Source organism: Saccoglossus kowalevskii, chromosome 19 (assembly GCF_978046115.1).
Source record: "Saccoglossus kowalevskii chromosome 19, keSacKowa6.1, whole genome shotgun sequence".
Taxonomy (NCBI): Eukaryota; Metazoa; Hemichordata; class Enteropneusta; family Harrimaniidae; genus Saccoglossus; species Saccoglossus kowalevskii.
This window is the reverse complement of record NC_140659.1, coordinates 20127550-20144955: the sequence shown is the minus strand read 5'-3', so window position 1 is coordinate 20144955 and position 17406 is coordinate 20127550. Positions and strand designations below refer to the sequence as shown.

The window sequence follows — 17406 nt, the reverse complement described above, 5'->3', positions numbered from 1 at the left end:
GTACCTTGTCCACGATACAACATTATGGTATAGCCATGACTCGAACTCAAAACTGTGTGATTACCATGTCAGGGAGAGAGATAATTGTACAATGATGCCTGTAACTGCACTATTTGTTGTTGTTGTGTTTTTTTTTGGGGGGGGGGCTTTCATAATCTGTGTAATCTGATTGCTGATTTGTTTGTTTCATCTATCCATCTATCCGTAGCGGATTTTTGATAGTTGTGGCGTTGATTGCCCAAGGAGTACATACACTAGTCCTGCAACCAATATAGGACCCAGATGTTCAGGGAAGAGTTTTAACATCTAACCAATGTTCAGTTTTCGGCCCTTGAAGGTTTTATCGGTGATGGTTGATAGACGGTGAAAATGTCTAATAACACACCGTTCCTAAACGTCGCGCCCTCCAGCGACAAAGCGATTATGTGACGTGATGCGTGTAGCGTGTGCCATTCTTGCGAACTCCGCACAGTTACTTCTGATCATTGCACAAAACCTCTTTGCATACCTCTATATGACCCAAATTAGTCAAGGAATGTGGAATGTGTTCCAGCATTTCTCCCTCTTCTAATGACAACTGTCACTGTTTCACTCACATTTCCATTCACTTCAAAGCCACTTCCTTCACAATCACTAGCGTCACTGGGGGTATCCACAGAGATCGGAACAATATGATTCCCATGATCATCACTGTTGGTTGATGTGAAATGGTTATGGTCGGCTCTGTTTGTTATACCGCCCTCAACGATATTTGTTACTTTTCACAGGAATGTGGAGACTGGTCACCGGGCGCCGAGGCTGGGTTACAGTAGCGTTGCAGTAAGAGAGGGAACCGAGTCAAAGACAAATCATTTCATCAGGAAAAAGGGCATCTTAACTCCAGCTCTAACTCATACATGAAAAAATCTGAACCGCAGCTGAAATATTTATGAGAATAAAAGAGAAAATGTAATGTTTTTCTTTACGTGCCATACATTACTATATTTTGTCAAATTGAAACATTTTGTGTTTTGGAAATTGACGAAATGAGTCACGTTTACCCAATATCACAAAAATGGTTTTGTTCATGTTGTAAGCGGATGATCAGAAAATCTATCAAAAACGCATTAGGGTTCACGTGTGACATCTCTAATTAAAGCGGAGGGGTCGTTAACTGCGCACGCGCTGGAATTAAGTCCCAAGCGGCGATAACAACACACGCCCAAAACGAAAAGGCTCATGGGTAGACGATTGTTTGTAAACAATAACACGCTAAGGCCACCTGGCTCATGCGCAGGTGACGACTGTCCGCTTTAAAAGATGCAATATAGATTAGAACATGAAATTTTCATAACTTTGGTTGATTCCGTATTTTGATAAATACGTTGGATGATTTATTGCGACCTGTAAACACCGTGCTTGCAGCGCACTAGCTATTTTGATACGTACTGCACATGCTTATGATTTTTCATTAAACGAATACTGTTTCGTGTCATGCAAACGTAACATTTTTAGTTTATGGCTAATAATGATCTGATTTGGTCTATGGAGTATAAAAAGGAATATTTGTTTTCGTCCATATTGCATCTTTAATTATTTGTTAGTAATAAAACAACAAAAAATAGAATAAAAATCAGCATTGTTTTAGTCAATTAGTGGAAACAAGAAAATGTATTTAGCCTCTGGTGTAGTGGTGTGTTGTTCCAGTTCCTTCAATCTTTTAAAAACTCCACGACGAAGCAATACCGCAAGCTTGATGTATTTTGAAAATCAAGTGTTGTCAAAAAGGATTGTGTTATATTGGACGACTGCGGTTTTCGTCATGCCACTACTCGACGATTAGCCACATGAGCAAGAAATGGAAGTTATTTTTTTAAACACAATACAATCCACAATATAATGCCTTTGCTTCCGTTTCCGTAAGTTGGAGGTATAACGAAGAATTCTCATTCCGATTCACCGAGCTCGCTGCTGTTGCCGAGTCTTCAACTCAGATCGACGCCGACGGGCGTGGATACGTTTAATACAGTAACGTATACTGTACAAACAAAACGACCCTTTTCAGGTCCACCAAATATTTCAAAAAGAGAACTACCGCTGTCTTTACACAAAATACAAACTATATAACAATTTACACGCCTGATTTAAAAATGCAAGTAAAATAAAGATTATTTGATTATGTAGTGTCTTTCGGTGACGAGATATTGGAGTTGACTACGGTATTATCGTAACGACTAGTAAATTAGTGTGTTTTTCACAACATTTTGGGGGTTTTACGGAGAAAAATTATACACATTTTTGTTCTTTGTAAATTATAGTAGTAGTATAAAAAAATGTTTTATTCTGTCGGAGATGGTGCAAACTTGTGTTCAAATGACATGAAGTTATTCAAGCTTTGCTACCAACCGTCTGTGAATTGAATTGTTTCTACGCTGTCAGTTTATTCACAAACATTACAACTCGTGTGCCAAAATAGTTGATAAATTCGTACTTTGCCATATTTAGAAAGGTAACATAAAATATACAAATAATCAGCCTGCTCTTATGGGTTAACAAACAAATGTGGAACGACGTAAATGCCTTACTGGATTTCGTTTAAGTAAATATTATTTGAATTTTTTTCCCGCATACATATGGAATACATCGGAATTTGCCAGGGAGACACAGTTTTTTTCACTCGGGAAAAATCGAGATACGTATGGCAATAATCGGGCACACGCTCGGGATGTATCGCTTTGGATTCGGAATATGTCGACTGAACCCCCTATATATCAGATGAGATATATACGGGAGTGCATCTACGTGTAGGGGTAATTGACATTCAAGGGAGCGCACTGTACGGTACGAACACAATCAACAAGGTCATGTCCTCGACCTTGATTTGCCTGGCGCCTGACACTATCTCAATCCATTTGCTGACTCACAAATTTAACATATGTCTTCAACGTATGTGTTATTCCTGCCGAAACTGTTGAACATATTTGCTGTTGACCGTCCCGTCACTTTTGTTTCTGTCTGGACATATATTTTTTTTCAATAGAAAGAGGGTTTTAGAGGTTGTGTATTTTATCCAATCAGTTTTGAGCCATGCTTTCTTTTAACAATTTTTTTTACAAACGTGTGTGTTTTTTCAATACATTATTTTTCTAAAATTTTCCCTGAAGATTGTTGTTTCTAATATTTTCTCTGTGCAGATTTGCTTTCAAAATCACCATCTATCACCGCGTATTGCACTGATATAAGTGTTAGTAAGGCAGTCGTGAGAGAGATTGTTGTTAATTTACTTCAGTATTGACAGCTACTAACTCAGGAAAATCAAGAAAAATCATTTCCACAGAATTGATAGTAAGAAAAAAAATCTGTTATTAAAAAAAATTAATGTTCAGAAATGTTCTCAGGACAAATATCTCTGTCACAGTAGTATGAAAAAGGGTATGCAATTGAGCAATTTCGTCCAGTTCCCTCCCCAGATAAAAGACCAATATAGATTTTGGCTTGCATTATCTCCTTAGGCGACCCGAACTGTCTCTGACGGCACGAGGTCAACCAGCGGGCGTGTCGACAAACGTAATGCACACCTCTGGACTGTGACCTAATTTTTCCAAATACCTTAATGGGATTTGAATTCTGCCAAAGCTTCACAATTACCAATATACTTCTGTCATATTACAGTACATACAGATTAGACAAGCAGTTAGTCCCAACCCACTTGACAACGGACATTACAGTGGCGGCGGCACCGAGGGGGGTGGGGGTGGGGGTGAGGTTCGCCCTCTAAATCAAGCTGAAACCTTTTGTGTCAGCAATATGTGCCCCTTAAAATGCAGGAAATATCCATGCCAACTAGTCCCAACACAGTTGGTACTGCACATTAGTACCCATCAATGCCAACTAGTCCCCTACAGCTGGTACTGTACATTAATACTTACCCATGACGACTAGTCCCCCACAGTTGGTACTGCACATAAATACTTACCAGTGCCAACTAGTCCCAACACAGTTGGTACTGCATATTAGTACTCACCAATGCCAACTAGTCCCCCACAATTGGCACTGCACATTAATACTTACCAGTGCCAACTAATCCCACATAGTTGGTACTGCACATTAGTACTTACCCATGCCAACTAGTCCCAACACAGTTGGTACTGCACATTAGTACTCACCAATGCCAACTAGTCCCCCACAGTTGGTACTGCACATTAATACTTACCCATGCCAACTGATCCCAACACAGTTGGTACTGCACATTCGTACTTACCCATGCCAACTGGTCCCAACACAGTTGGTACTGCACATTAGTAGTCACCAATGCCAACGAGTGGCCACACAGTTGGTACTGCACATTTGTACTTACCAATGCCAACTAGTCCCCCACAGTTGGTACTGCACATTAGTACTTACCCATACCAACTAGTCGCAACACAGTTGGTACTGCACATTAGTACTTACCCATGCCAACTAGTGGCCACATAGTTGGTACTGCACATTAGTACTTACCCATGCCAACTAGTCCCAACACAGTTGGTACTGCACATTAATACTCACCAATGCCAACTAGTCCCCCACAGTTGGTACTGCACATTAGTACTTACCCATGCCAACTAGTCGCCACAGCTGGTACTGCACATTAATACTGACCCATGCCAACTAGTCCCCCACAGTTGGTACTGCACATTAGTACTTACCCATGCCAACTAGTCCCAACACAGTTGGTACTGCACATTAATACTCACCAATGCCAACTAGTCCCCCACAGTTGGTACTGCACATTAGTACTTACCCATGCCAACTAGTCCCAACACAGTTGGTACTGCACATTAATACTCACCAATGCCAACTAGTCCCCCACAGTTGGTACTGCACATTAGTACTCACCCATGCCAACTAGTCGCCACAGCTGGTACTGCACATTAGTACTCACCAATGCCAACTAGTGGCCACATAGTTGGTACTGCACATTAGTACTTACCCATGCGAACTAGTAGCCACATAGTTGGTACTACATATTAGTACTTACCAGTGCCAACTAGTCCCCTCACATTTGGTACTGCACATTAGTACTTAACCACGCCAACTAGTCCCAACACAGTTGGTACTGCACATTAGTACTCACCAATGCCAACTAGTCCCCCACAGTTGGTACTGCACATTAGTACTTACCCATGCCAACTGGTCCCAACACAATTGGTACTGCACATTAGTACTCACCAATGCCAACTAGTCCCCCACTGCTGGTACTGCACATTAGTACTCACCAATGCCAAATAGTCCCAACACAGCTGGTACTGCACGTTAGTACTCACCAATGCCAACTAGTGGCCACACAGTTGGTACTGCACATTAGTACTTACCAATGCCAACTAGTCCCAACACAGTTGGTACTGCACATTAGTACTCACCAATGCCAACTAGTCCCCCACAGTTGGTACTGCACATTAGTACTTACCCATGCCAACTGGTCCCAACACAATTGGTACTGCACATTAGTACTCACCAATGCCAACTAGTCCCCCACTGCTGGTACTGCACATTAGTACTCACCAATGCCAAATACTCCCAACACAGTTGGTACGACATATTAGTACTTACCAATGCCAACTAGTCCCCCACAGCTGGTACTGCACATTAGTACTCACCAATGCCAACTAGTGGCCACACAGTTGGTACTACACATTAGTACTTACCCATGCGAACTAGTAGCCACATAGTTGGTACTACATATTAGTACTTACCAGTGCCAACTAGTCCCCTCACAGTTGGTACTGCACATTGGTACATGCCAATGCCAACTAATCCCCCACAGCTGGTACTGTACATTAGTACTCGCCAATGCCAACTAGTGGCCACACAGTTGGTACTACATATTAGTACTTACCCGTGCCAACTAGTCCCCTCACAGTTGGTACTGCACATTGGTACATGCCAATGCCAACTAATCCCCCCCAGCTGGTACTGCACATTAGTACTTACCCATGCCAACTAGTCGCTACACAGTTGATACTGCACATTAGTACTCACCAATGCCAACTAGTCCCCCACTGCTGGTACTGCACATTAGTACTCACCAATGCCAAATAGTCCCAACACAGTTGGTACGACATATTAGTACTTACCAATGCCAACTAGTCCCCCACAGCTGGTACTGCACATTAGTACTCACCAATGCCAACTAGTCCCCCCACTGCTGGTACTGCACATTAGTACTCACCAATGCCAAATAGTCCCAACACAGTTGGGACTGCACATTAGTACTTACCAATGCCAACTAGTCCCAACACAGCTGGTACTGCACATGAGTACTCACCAATGCCAACTAGTCCCCACAGATGGTACTGCACATTAGTACTTACCAATGCCATCTAGTCCCCACAGCTGGTACTGCACATTAGTACTTACCAATGCCAACTAGTCCCCTACAGCTGGTACTGCACATTAGTACTTACCCATGTCAACTAGTCCCAACATAGTTGGTACTGCACATTAGTACTTACCCATGCCAACTAGTCCCCTCACAGTTGATACTGCACATTAATACTTACCCATGCCAACTAGTCCCAACACAATTGGTACTGCACATTAGTTCTTACCCATGCCAACTAATCCCAACACAATTGGTACTGCACATTAGTACCCACCAATGCTAACTAGTGGCCATACAGTTGGTACTGCACATTAATACTTACCCATGCCAACTAGTCCCAACATAGTTGGTACTGCACATTAGTACTCACCAATGCCAACTAGTCCCCCACAGCTTGTACTGCACATTAGTAATCACCTATGCCAACTTGTCCCAACATAGTTGGTACTGCTCATTAGTACTTACCCATGCCAACTAGTCCCAACACGGTTAGTACTGCACATTAGTACTTACCCATGCCAACTAGTGGTCACACAGTTGGTACTGCACATTAGTACACACCAATGCCAACTAGTCTCTCACAGTTGGTACTGCACATTAGTACTTACCCATGCCAACTAGTGGCCACAAAGTTGGTATTGCACATTAGTACTTACCCATGCCAACTAGTGGTCACAGTTGGTACTGCACATTAGTACTCACCAATGCCAACTAGTCCCCCACAGCTGGTACTGCACATTAGTAATCACCCATGCCAACTTGTTCCAACACAGTTGGTACTGCTCATTAGTACTTACCCATGCCAACTAGTCACCCACAGCTGGTACTGCACATTAGTAATCACCCATGCCAACTTGTCCCAACACGGTTAGTACTGCTCATTAGTACTTACCCATGCCAACTAGTCCCAACACGGTTAGTACTGCACATTAGTACTTACCCATGCCAACTAGTGGTCACAGTTGGTACTGCACATTAGTACTTGCCCATGCCAACTAGTCCCAACACGGTTAGTACTGCACATTAGTACTTACCCATGCCAACTAGTGGTCACAGTTGGTACTGCTCAATAGTACTTACCAATGCCAACTAGTCCCAACACAGCTGGTACTGCTCATTAGTACTCACCAATGCGAACTAGTCCCCACACAGTTAGTACTGCACATTAGTACTTACCCATGCCAACTAGTCCCAACACGGTTAGTACTGCACATTAGTACTTACCCATGCCAACTAGTCCCAACACAGTTAGTACTGCACATTAGTACTTACCCATGCCAACTAGTCCCAACACGGTTACTACTGCACATTAGTGATTACCAATGCCAACTAGTCCCAACACAGTTAGTACTGCACATTAGTACTTACCCATGCCAACTAGTGGTCACAGTTGGTACTGCACATTAGTACTTACCCATGCCAACTAGTCCCAACACGGTTACTACTGCACATTAGTGATTACCAATGCCAACTAGTCCCAACACAGTTGGTACTGCACATTAGTACTTACCCATGTCAACTAGTCCCAACAGTTAGTACTGCACATTAGTACTTACCCATGCCAACTAGTCCAAACACGGTTAGTACTGCACATTAGTACTTACCCATGCCAACTAGTCCCAACACAGTTAGTACTGCACATCAGTACTTACCCATGCCAACAAGTGGCCATACAGTTGGTACTGCACATTAATACTTACCCATGCCAACTAATCGCCACACAGTTACTACTGCACATTAGTGCTTACCAATGCCAACTAGTCCCCCGCAGTTGGTACTGCACATTAGTACTTACCCATGCCAACTAGTCCCCTCACAGTTGGTACTGCACATTAGTACTCACCAATGCCAACTATTCCCCACTGCTGGTACTGCACATTAGTACTCACCAATGCCAAATAGTCCCAACACAGTTGGTACTACATATTAGTACTTTCCCGTGCCGACTAGTCCCAACACAGTTGGTACTACATATTAGTACTTACCCATGCCAACTAGTCACAACACAGTTAGTATTGCACATTAGTACTTACCCATGCCAACTAGTGGCCACATAGTTGGTACTGCACATTAGTACTTACCCATGCCAACTAGTGGCCACATAGTTGGTACTGCACATTAGTACTCCCCAATGCCAACCAGTGGCCACACAGTTACTACTGCACATTAGTGATTACCAATGCCAACTAGTCCCCCACAGTTGGCACTGCACATTAGTACTCACCAATGCCAACTAGTGGCCACACAGTTGGTACTGCACATTAGTACTTACCCATGCCAACTAGTCCCAACAGAGTTGGTACTGCACATTAGTACTTACCCATGCCAACTAGTGCCCTCACAGTTGGTACTGCTCATTAATACTTACCCATGCCAACTAGTCCCAACACAGTTGGTAGTGGACATTAGTCCTTACCCATGCCCACTAGTCCCAACACAGTTGGTACTGCACATTAGTACTTACCCATGCCAACTAGTGCCCTCACAGTTGGTACTGCACATTAATACTTACCCATGCCAACTAGTCCCAACACAGTTGGTACTGGACATTAGTCCTTACCCATGCCAACTAGTCCCAACACAGTTGGTACTGCACATTAGTACTTACCCATGCCAATTATTCCCAACATAGTTGGTACTGGACATTAATACTTACCCATGCCAACTAGTCCCAACACAGTTGGTACTGCACATTAGTACTCACCAATGCCAACTAGTGGCCACACAGTTGGTACTGCACATTAGTACTTACCCATGCCAACTAGTCCCCCACAGTTGGCACTGCACATTAGTACTCACCAATGCCAACTAGTGGCCACACAGTTAGTACTGCACATTAGAACTTACCCATGCCAACTTGTCCCAACACAGTTGGTACTGCACATTAGTACTTACCCATGCCAACTAGTGCCCTAGCAGTTGGTACTGCACATTAATACTTCCCCATGCCAACTAGTCCCAATACAGTTGGTACTGGACATTAGTCCTTACCCATGCCAACTAGTCCCAACACAGTTGGTACTGCACATTAGTACTTACCCATGCCAACTAGTCCCAACACAGTTCGGGTACTGGACATTAGTCCTTACCCATGCCAAATAATCCCAACACAGTTAGTACTGCACATTAGTACTCACCAATGCCAACTAGTGGCCATACAGTTGGTTTTGCACATTAATACTTACCCATGCCAACTAGTTCCAACACAGTTGGTAATGCACATTAGTACTCACCACGGCCAACTAGTGGCCATACAGTTGGTTCTGCACATTAATACTTACCCATGCCAACTAGTCTCAACACAGTTAGTACTGCACATTAGTACTTACCCATGCCAACTAGTCCCCACAGCTGGTACTGCACATTAGTACTTACCCATGCCAACTAGTCCCCGAACAGTTGGTCCATATTGCATTGAACATGCAAGTGAATCGGCTGGATAAACGTTCCTGTCTCACGTGAAACACGTTATTGGTCCTTGTATAGTCAATCCTGTAGTACGTACTTACCCATATTCCACACAATAATGGGTATTTGTTATATAAACCGTTGCTACCTGATGCACATCTTTGCTTATTCAAGAAATCCGCTCCTCTGAAAAGTAAAACATTTTTTTTCGGCTGTTGTCATGGTAATAGTAGAACAGATATTTTTTTCAAAATGTGTCCACCTAATTAGAATGCCGGTATGGTCCAGCCTTGACACGCACTAAATTTTGAAATATTTGGTGTAATTTGGTGCAATGGTGATATCCACACGGGGCCAGATGTACTACGTCATACGTGGTCATCTTGTAATTAACCTCAATGAATGATGCGATCACTATGCGATTGCATGGGGCATGAAATCAGAGTCCAAGTGGTACACATGGTTGTATGATCGGAATAGAACATTTTTGAACGTTTTGACTTAAAAAGTAAAAGTAAAAGCACTGGCGTCAACTCAAAAACAAAATAGTAACTTTAGGCACACACTCAACCAAATTAGAATGAGATATGTCCGGGGTGTTGACTCAAAGATTTGTACAAAGTTTTCGGCCGTTGTCATGACAACAACAGGACAAAACTACTTTTTTTTTCAAATTTGTCCACATTCATCGAGTGTAGGTGTGACCTGCCTGTCAAGTTTGGCCAATATCCCCCCAATCACGGACAAGTCGTATGTGGCAAAAAATTACCCCAGCTTCGAAGTCAAATGTCTCAACAATGAAACCAGATATGCAAAAAGCTTAGTACAACGAGATATGTCCGAGATTGTTATACCAAGATTTGTAGGAGAGATATTTGGCTGTTGCCATGACAATGGTCGTCTAAAAATTGACCACCTAACTAGAGTGAAAGTGCCAAGTTTGAACGAAATCGGCCCAGCTAAAAAAAATCACAGAAGAGTTAAGACGACGCACACACAACAGTTATGAGGGAAAACCTAGCGGAGCGAATTGCCAATAAATTGGCCATCTGTAATGAATACGGATTTTCTGAAAATACAAATTCCATGTGTAACACCACACACAAACACACACACACACGCACATGCACGCACTCACATTGCAGACTAATCTTAGCTCTTAGAAGTCGATAAGAAATATATTCCACAAAATCTTACACATTTTTAATTGGATTTATTCAAAATCAATTACTGAAAGGTCAGCCTGAGTGAGCATTGACCTAAAAAGGGAAATGTCACATAAGATAAGGTGTCACATTACAACTAAGCAGCATAAAGATTACTTGGTAAAGAACACAAATACACATTTGCATTGTTCGTAATTGAGCGTAGGTCCTTAGAGGAACACTCCTATGATAAAAATAACGCTCTTAAAAAAAGAGCACCGAAAATGATTCAATACCACGAATTAGCCAGACACATAGATCATGTGAACACGCAGAAATGAAATTATCAGACCCTGACCGGTTAACAAAGCGAATTTAATAATCGACGAGAAAGACATTTTAATGATATGATAGGACTAGCGCTCATTAATTCAACGTGGGTGGGCTTAAAATCATATGTTTAAAGAAACTGATAACATGGCCCTATTTGTTGCTGGGACAACTACTGGCAGACGTTAATAATAGATTATACATTTATTATCTGTCCAGGGTCGGAATAAATGTTCAACCGGAATTGGATAAAAATCTACAAAGATGTTATTCTTGGTATTGCAAAATTCGTTTAATTCAGTTTATCGTTAAATATTTTCTATATGTTGCTTGGCAACTGTTGCTGTGCAACAAACCTATTCCGGAAGCGTTTATAAAATATAGAATATACAAGGCCGGAACTTGCAGAATATTATTAGATGAAATAAACAATAAAAAATCAATTACATTGCCGTGAAAACAACTATATACAGACGCTTCATTATAATATTGGCACTTTCGCAAATATATATGCAAATTTGAACACTTAATATGATATGCCATAACACTTTTTTTTTCCAAATCAATTATTAAAAAATAACAATCCATATTTGTTTTGAGAAAAAGGAAAGAACCAGATAATATTAGTAACGAGAAATTTAGATATGAATTTACCATAAGCAGTGTTAAATTTCTATGTTGTATTATATAATAAAAACACACGAATCTACCGCTATGTACCAACACAGAAATGATACAATACATTCGAGAACGACGTCAATACAGTTACTGAGGTAGCTAAGACGAGGTAGCTAATAACGTGAGGTAGCCTAGACAACGGACAATACACGAATTTCGCTGTGTTTTCACATTTATCTATCTGATAACGTGCCTCCCATGCCTAAGGGAATAAAACGTGCACGTGTATATATATACAAGTGAGATATATAGCAACGATCGTTTAACATGAAATATGTATGTTTTTTTTTTTAGCTTCACAACAATCCTGACGTAGATATATTTCGTTATATGCAACACAGTATTAAATACCTACTAGGGCGCTAAACTATAGTAGTTTGAACGTAACTATATCAGTATAAAATACGAATGAAATATCATTCACAAATCAAATAATGACGCTATTTAAATGTAAAATTAATGAAGTATACAAGAGGTCTGTGACACCAAAATGGTAAAACCTCACTCAAACAAAACAAAGAAATGAACATAATATTGCAAACGACTTCTAACAAGTTGATGAGGTACAAGTTGAAAGGTAGAATTGTTGTTGAGGTAATTTACACCCGTTTCACAAAGTATAATGTAGATTTATCAGCGGAAAAAACAGTATATTTCACCCTGTCCAACGAAAATGTGATATACGTAACATCTGCGCGAACTAGACAAAGTAAAGCTATTTATACGAAATCTCAGTATATATTTAAATCTCAAACATTCGCATGTCATGGTCTACAAATGTGTCATTTTCAGTCCACTGCGGGATCCCATTTTATTATGAGATCGAACGTAAAAACGGGACAAGCATCGCTTAGGATTCGATGAACGAGAAAGTATTTTTGTGATATTTTCATGCTTAATAAACGTGCTAGACGCATTTGATAATGGTCCATTTTGATGAAAAGGATTTCGGGATTTATGCAGTGAACGGAAATTCATCTAGGTGCAGAAAACGATGTGTTCAAATCAAATAGAAATACAAATACTAACATACAAACTCCTCACGGGAGATAGTAAAATTCATCACAGATGAATTCGTCACTTATGAATTGAGAGTATATAAACATTCCAATCCTGGCATATAACCTTATCTTTTATAAAATTTACATATCTTGAAACAGTGAACCAATTAGTGAGTACAATGTGCCTAGGTATAATCACACTGCAATGAGGTATATGTCAACAATGAGAATATTTAGAGGTAAAGACAAATATAGTGATAAAATGTCCATGAATATTAAATTACATTACATACACGACGTATCATTTATTTTAATTCAATTTTTTGAGTGTGCGCTACGTGTCCAAGTTCGCCTACACAACTAAATGAGAAGCAGTCCAATTCCACAGTTTCTTCGTGTCACTGGATGTCTTTGATACGAGGTCCCTGGAGGACATATTGATGATGGTACTGTCAATATATCACTAAACTAAGCCACATCTTTTTCGCCATGAGGTCATTTACTGTGAACAACATTCTAATATAGCCTAATAATTAGTACCAATCATTTGGAGGTACTCAATTCCTTTGAAGATGTAATGTCATTTTCAATACTGTTTGCTACTGTTTATGAGTACAGTGCATTTTATTTTATCATGAAATATATAACATACGCTATTATTCGTTTGGTTTAATGCGCATGCGTATTGATATATTTTTCATACGTATAATAACAAATGGTGCACATGTACAGAATTTGTTTCTCATCGAATGAATACTTTTGTGTGCTGCAAAAGACAAAAAAAACAAAAACATGTTTTGTGGAGGTTCATATCGTAATCTAATGCAGCGTCAGTCTAAATAACATTAAGCTAAGCAATATCAAAATTCACATTCATCAAATGGAATTTACAAATTACATTTCCTAGAACGTTAAATCAAATGACAAGTAAACTACAATCCACAAAACTATTCAAAGGCACAAAATGAAACAAAAAGAAAAAACAACAACAACAACAACAACAGCTGACAAATAAATCACAATACAAAGTTAACAAATACATGTTCCCGTCCACACAGGACTTGTAAATACCATAGCACATTGTGAGTTTTCCCGACATTACAGTGCGGGCATCATCAGCAAAATGAACAGCAACAGAAAATGACGTTTGGTGTGCCACGATTCTGAAAATAATCAAAATACAAAACATAACATTAAGAACGTTCACACAATTATTGTATATGAAATATTCCTTACACACTCTTCTATTTTCCTTGTAATTGAAAACTAAACAGTAACTGACCCAACCCGTTCATGAAACTTCTAAAATAAGTGGCATCATTATCCCAAATCAAAACGTTATTCTGTGCCCGTAGGACAAACAAACATGGGAGAAAACGAAAATGAGAAAGAAAACAAACAAACAATCAACAATAGTAATTACAGGCAGATTATTAAAGTTACCAAAATGAAATGAACAAAGTTTAATTTGCATGGTAAAAACAAAAACAACTTTCAACATGGGAGGGAGACAGGCGGTTTTCCTATTTGAGTCGGTGACACAGTGGCCCAAAATAAGCCTACATATTCTCATGCCTAACCAGAGCGTTAATTCTTGAATGTGATATTATTCAAATGCATTATTCGAAATTTCCAATAGGTGACGATAGTGCAATCATTTATACTAAATGCAAGTCTAGAATGTTTAGAATGTTTGTATAGCTTACATTATACTGTTAGCCTACGTGATCTGTATTACCCATACTCAGGTCTAGTGGTTCACATTGCAGCTCACAGATCTCTTTGGTAACATGACGTTTAGGTAAAGTACCATCCTGTGCATCATGCGTCTGCATTGGTTGTTGAACTAACCCATCTGTGCTATCTTGTATCAATATTTCTGTCTTTTTTATCTCGTCTTCCACTGGAAAATTCAATTCCCGATAGGCATACTTAATCTGCTTCTCCATGAAAGCCATCCACAATGGCTTAGATGAGAATTTCCCATCATGTTTTTCAGTTGTTTCCTGTGATTTCGCATGCGTACGAGTGGCATCTATAATTGGAGTAAAACTCACGTCCGGTAGATCTCTATTTTCTGCAATCCATCTTCCGGAATCTTCACTGATGCTGACTTCACTCCTGTCACCAATTTGTTTGTTTTTCTGTTGCTTCGTAACATTTGTATGTATATTCCTCTCTCCTGCTTTCCACTTCTGTTCTATGACAGCATCGTTCTGCAGTGCCGTGACAGAACCAAGTTTGGGTAGTTCGCCAGTTAGTGCTTTTGAAACTACCGTGGCTACAAACTGTTCAAGGGTTGTTTCTACATACGCGGAAGTAAATTCGTTATGATGAGGATTCCGTTTTTCTTTTATTTGGTCACTGTTGAATTCTTCTTCCCCCAGTAACTGAATGTTTGTATTTTTTAAGAATAGTGCTTCCATGCCGTGTGGGGATTTCTGAAGATTCCTCTTAGTTGTAGAACAGTGGTTAGTCTCACTTATTTGCGCAGGTACCTCTTCCAATTGACTCAATTCGTCAGGGCATACAGAATTGTGAGCATCATTTTCTGCATTCCAGGTGTCAACATCTACATCTTCTTTGTAATTCACACTTGGACATGGTTTAGCAGTAACAACAGAGTTTTCACGTTCGGTAGCTTTTTCTATTTCTGGTGATTCTGTCATTAAAGTCTTTCCATTTCTACAAGCATTCCCACCTTTCATGATAGAATCCATGAAATTATCAAAGGTTCTTTTAAAAATCTGTTTTTGGTCAGTCTGACATTTTCTGGTATCAGTTTTACATTCCAAAAACTGATGATTTGGTGTACTTTGTTGGCAAGTATTATCATTAATAGAATTATCTCTGTTCAACAATGACCGCAGACAGCCTCCACCACTTTCTGTCCTGGCTGGAGTCTTTTCAGAATGATCAAAGTAGGAAAAAGAACTTGCACTGTCTCCTTCATATCCAGACCCATCACTGTCATGTATGTTTTTGATGTTGCTAATATTTCTTGCACAAACAATACACTCTGAGTTATCATCATTATGACAGTTGTGTCTCATCTTTTGAGAGTTGCTGTGATGCTCAGTTTCTGCGCAATGTGTCTGTTCATATCTCTTCACAGTTTGATGCCTCATAGGACAGTTAGTCAACTGGTGACGCTTAAGTCCACAATATAGACGATATCTTCTTCCACAGTCAGGACATTCAAGTGACTTCTTAACATGCTGCTGAATACAATGCATGTGTAGTGCATGTGGGTGAGGAAAGCTGACATCACACGATGTACATTGGTATATGGATGGGTTTTGTGAAGCTGAAAGAGTCACAGTCGTTGGTGGAGAGGAATTGCATGTCACATTACTTCTCCTATCATCATCAGGCACACTTTGTTGCGACTTTGAGTTGCCTAGTAATTGCTGAAATTCTTTCCAATGCAAATCTGTAGTACTTTTTGCACTTTCATCCAGATGCAGTCGTGGTTCCTTGGTTTTTACCTCTTCCATTAAGCTGTGGTACATGTGTGGTGGCAATGGTCTCTTTTTCGGTAAGCGTTTAGCACTATCTTCCATCGCTTTGGCACCATCTTGTAGCATACTATTAAGCATGTGCTGTTTAACATAAGATCCCTCTGGAGATGATGTAGTACTAGACATTCGCGGATGAAGATCATCCTTATGTGGTTTCCATTCTGGTGTGTCCTTTTTGAACGTGCCAGTATCAGTTATTAGCGGAAGAGGAGATGTTTGGGATGGTTTAACATTAACATGACACATATCATATTCAGATTCTGACTTATCAATGGGAAAACATCTCTGCTTCTCTGGAGATGACAAAGGAATACTTGCACCTTGCTTCATCATTTCCTGACTCAACTGGGTGTAGTAACCAACTCTTGCCTTGTTCAAAATAGGAGGAGGAGATCTCATAGCAGATGCACCTACAGATATCTGACTAGTACTTCTGGGTGAAAGACTTGGAGTACTATCCTTTGAAACGCTGCTGGTGTTCATAGCTGAATTTGTATTACTTATTTTTTGCAAATCTGTAAAGAACCGCTTTTGGATGTAGTCCATTTTATCGGAATCTGAATGATCACTACTTGGTGAAACTAAGTCACTTAGCCTATCCTCAGACTGTGCGGTGTTTTGCAGTCTAGTATCATCTACTGATTCATACTTTGAGATATTGCGATTGACACCACTCGCGCTGGTTTCTATACTTTTTGAGCTGGCAGACTCAGATTTGTCATCATCACTCCTGGCTGTAGTTAAAATGTTTTTAAATGCAGTAAGATTTGCAAGATGGACCAGTGCTTTACTGAACGTACCGAGTTTACTATTTGTAGGGGAATCGGCAACTGTAGTAGGAGGATCTTGATGATGTCTCCTTAGACTAGTCTCACGCAATACACGACTGAATTTAAATATTTCCTCTGATTGTCCTGCTATGAACGTATTCAAGTCAGGTGATCTTTCTTGATTTGGCAATGTATATGTCTCTGTTTTAA

The 17406-nt window shown here is 40.3% G+C and overlaps 1 protein-coding gene across 1 annotated transcript; it reads right to left on the bottom strand.

Annotated features, from left to right (window-relative positions):
• Positions 1-14620: 14620 nt before the first annotated feature.
• LOC146730615 (uncharacterized) lies at positions 14621-17377 on the bottom strand (the record flags this gene model as incomplete). Its single annotated transcript, XM_085493736.1, has 1 exon — positions 14621-17377. A coding segment is annotated over one exon (2757 nt), but the record flags the coding sequence as incomplete, so codon positions are not given.
• Positions 17378-17406: the final 29 nt, after the last annotated feature.